This window comes from Geospiza fortis, unplaced genomic scaffold, assembly GCF_000277835.1.
Source record: "Geospiza fortis unplaced genomic scaffold, GeoFor_1.0 scaffold677, whole genome shotgun sequence".
Taxonomy (NCBI): Eukaryota; Metazoa; Chordata; class Aves; order Passeriformes; family Thraupidae; genus Geospiza; species Geospiza fortis.
In genome coordinates, this window is record NW_005054585.1 from 39,014 (window position 1) to 40,762 (window position 1,749).

The 1,749-nt window shown below is 53.0% G+C and overlaps 1 protein-coding gene across 1 annotated transcript in view; it reads right to left on the minus strand.

Annotated features, from left to right (window-relative positions):
* The window catches only part of KCNJ3 (potassium inwardly rectifying channel subfamily J member 3), a gene marked incomplete at its 3' end in the record, with an annotated part of 30,842 nt that extends 30,252 nt beyond the window's left edge, over nt 1-590 (minus strand). Inside the window, 1 exon segment of the mRNA XM_005429916.1 lies at nt 525-590. Coding sequence (XP_005429973.1) covers nt 525-590 — 66 coding nt within the window.
* Nucleotides 591-1,749: the final 1,159 nt, after the last annotated feature.

Consider the following 1,749-nt stretch of genomic DNA (forward strand, 5'->3'; position numbering starts at 1 on the left):
CCCCCGGCATCATCCTCCTCCTCATCTTCCTCCCCCGGGGCTCCATCCCTCCTCCTCCTCCTCCCTCGGAGCGGCTCCAGCAGAACCAAGCAGGAGGGGCCGAGGGGAGGTCGGGCACTTCTATTCTATTCTATTCTATTCTATTCTATTCTATTCTATTCTATTCTATTCTATTCTATTCTATTCTATTCTATTCTATTCTATTCTATTCTATTCTATTCTATTCTATCCCATCCCCTTTTATCCCGTTTTTACCTTCATTGCATTCCATTTTTTTGAAGATGTTTAGATCCCCACGGCAGACACGCAGCGCTGCCAGCACACAGAGGGGACACAGCCCCTTCCACCTGGGAAGAATTTCCCTAAGAGAAGCCACAGAGCTCAGCCCTGATCCAGGACTGGTGGGAAGCAGGAAAGCAGCCCCAAAATGTGGATAAATGCCCAAGGAATCATGGAGCAGTTCAGGTGGGAAGGGGGCTGGTGATGCTCCAAAGGGCCAGGCTGTATCCAAGGGTCCTCCTCACCCGCTCCTGCTGCAGGACTGCTGCCATCAGCTCCAGAAAAAATCTTGGATTGGCAGCTTTAACCATGGGATAAAGCCCAGCCACACCTCAGTTTTTAACCATTATCCCTTCACCTTCCTCAGAACTGATTCCCAACGATTTTTCTGGCCACTGTATTTCTATCCCAGCTTTTTTTTTTTCCAGAAAATAATTTAGTTTCTCACTTTTACTCTTTTCTATTCCCCATTTCTCCTATTCCCCACCCTTTCTTCCTGTGATTGACACAATGCCTGTTAATTTTCCCACCCAATTAAAGGAAATTTTGCATGGAATTCATCCCAAACTCCGGCCATGCTGCCAGAACCCTCCTGGCTCAGAGATCCAGCAGCCTTGCCAGCTTCCCCTCTCCTATTTCTCCTTCCTCCATCCCTCCTGTTTGCCCGGAGGCCTCTCCCTGGGCTGGAATTGGGCAAAGATTCCCTGTGATCCATCCCGATGTGACAGTGGCAATCCAAGGGGAGCCATTCCCTGTAATTACTGCAATTAAAATCCTCATTGCTTTTGGGGGCATGAGCAGATTCCCAGCATGTTCTGCCAGCCAGGGTGGGATGAGGGAATAGTGGGAGTGACAAAGGAGTGGTGGACATGGAACAGTGTCACCCAGAGGGTCCTGGTGACAGGAGGCTGCTCCAGGAAGCCCTGGCAGAGCTGTTCTCCTGGAATGATGGAATTCCCAGCTGATCCTGGTGTGCAGGGACACCTCCTGCTGTCCCAGGGTGTCCCAACCTGGCCTTGGGCACTGCCAGGGATCCAGGGGCAGCCACAGCTGCTCTGGGAATCCCAGCCCAGCCAGGAATTCCCAATTCCCAATGTCCCATCCATCCCTGCCCTCTGGCACTGGGAGCCATTCCCTGGCTCCTGTCCCTCCAGCCCTTGTCCCCAGTCCCTCTCCAGCTCTCCTGGAGCCCCTTCAGGCCCTGCCAGGGGCTCTGAGCTCTGCCTGGAGCCTTCCCTTCTCCAGGGGAACATTCCCAGCTCTCCCAGCCTGGCTCCATGGCTCCCCTGGACTCTCCAGCAGCTCCACATCCTCCCTGTGCTGATTATCCCACAAACCCAACCTTCCCCTGCCTGCTGCCATCCCAGGTTTCCCATCCCAGGCCTGAGGTTTGTGTTTAGATCCATTTAAACACCTGGCCAGGAGTTCCCTCTGGGCCTCCTTTCCCTGCAATTCCATTTCTTCTTTCTA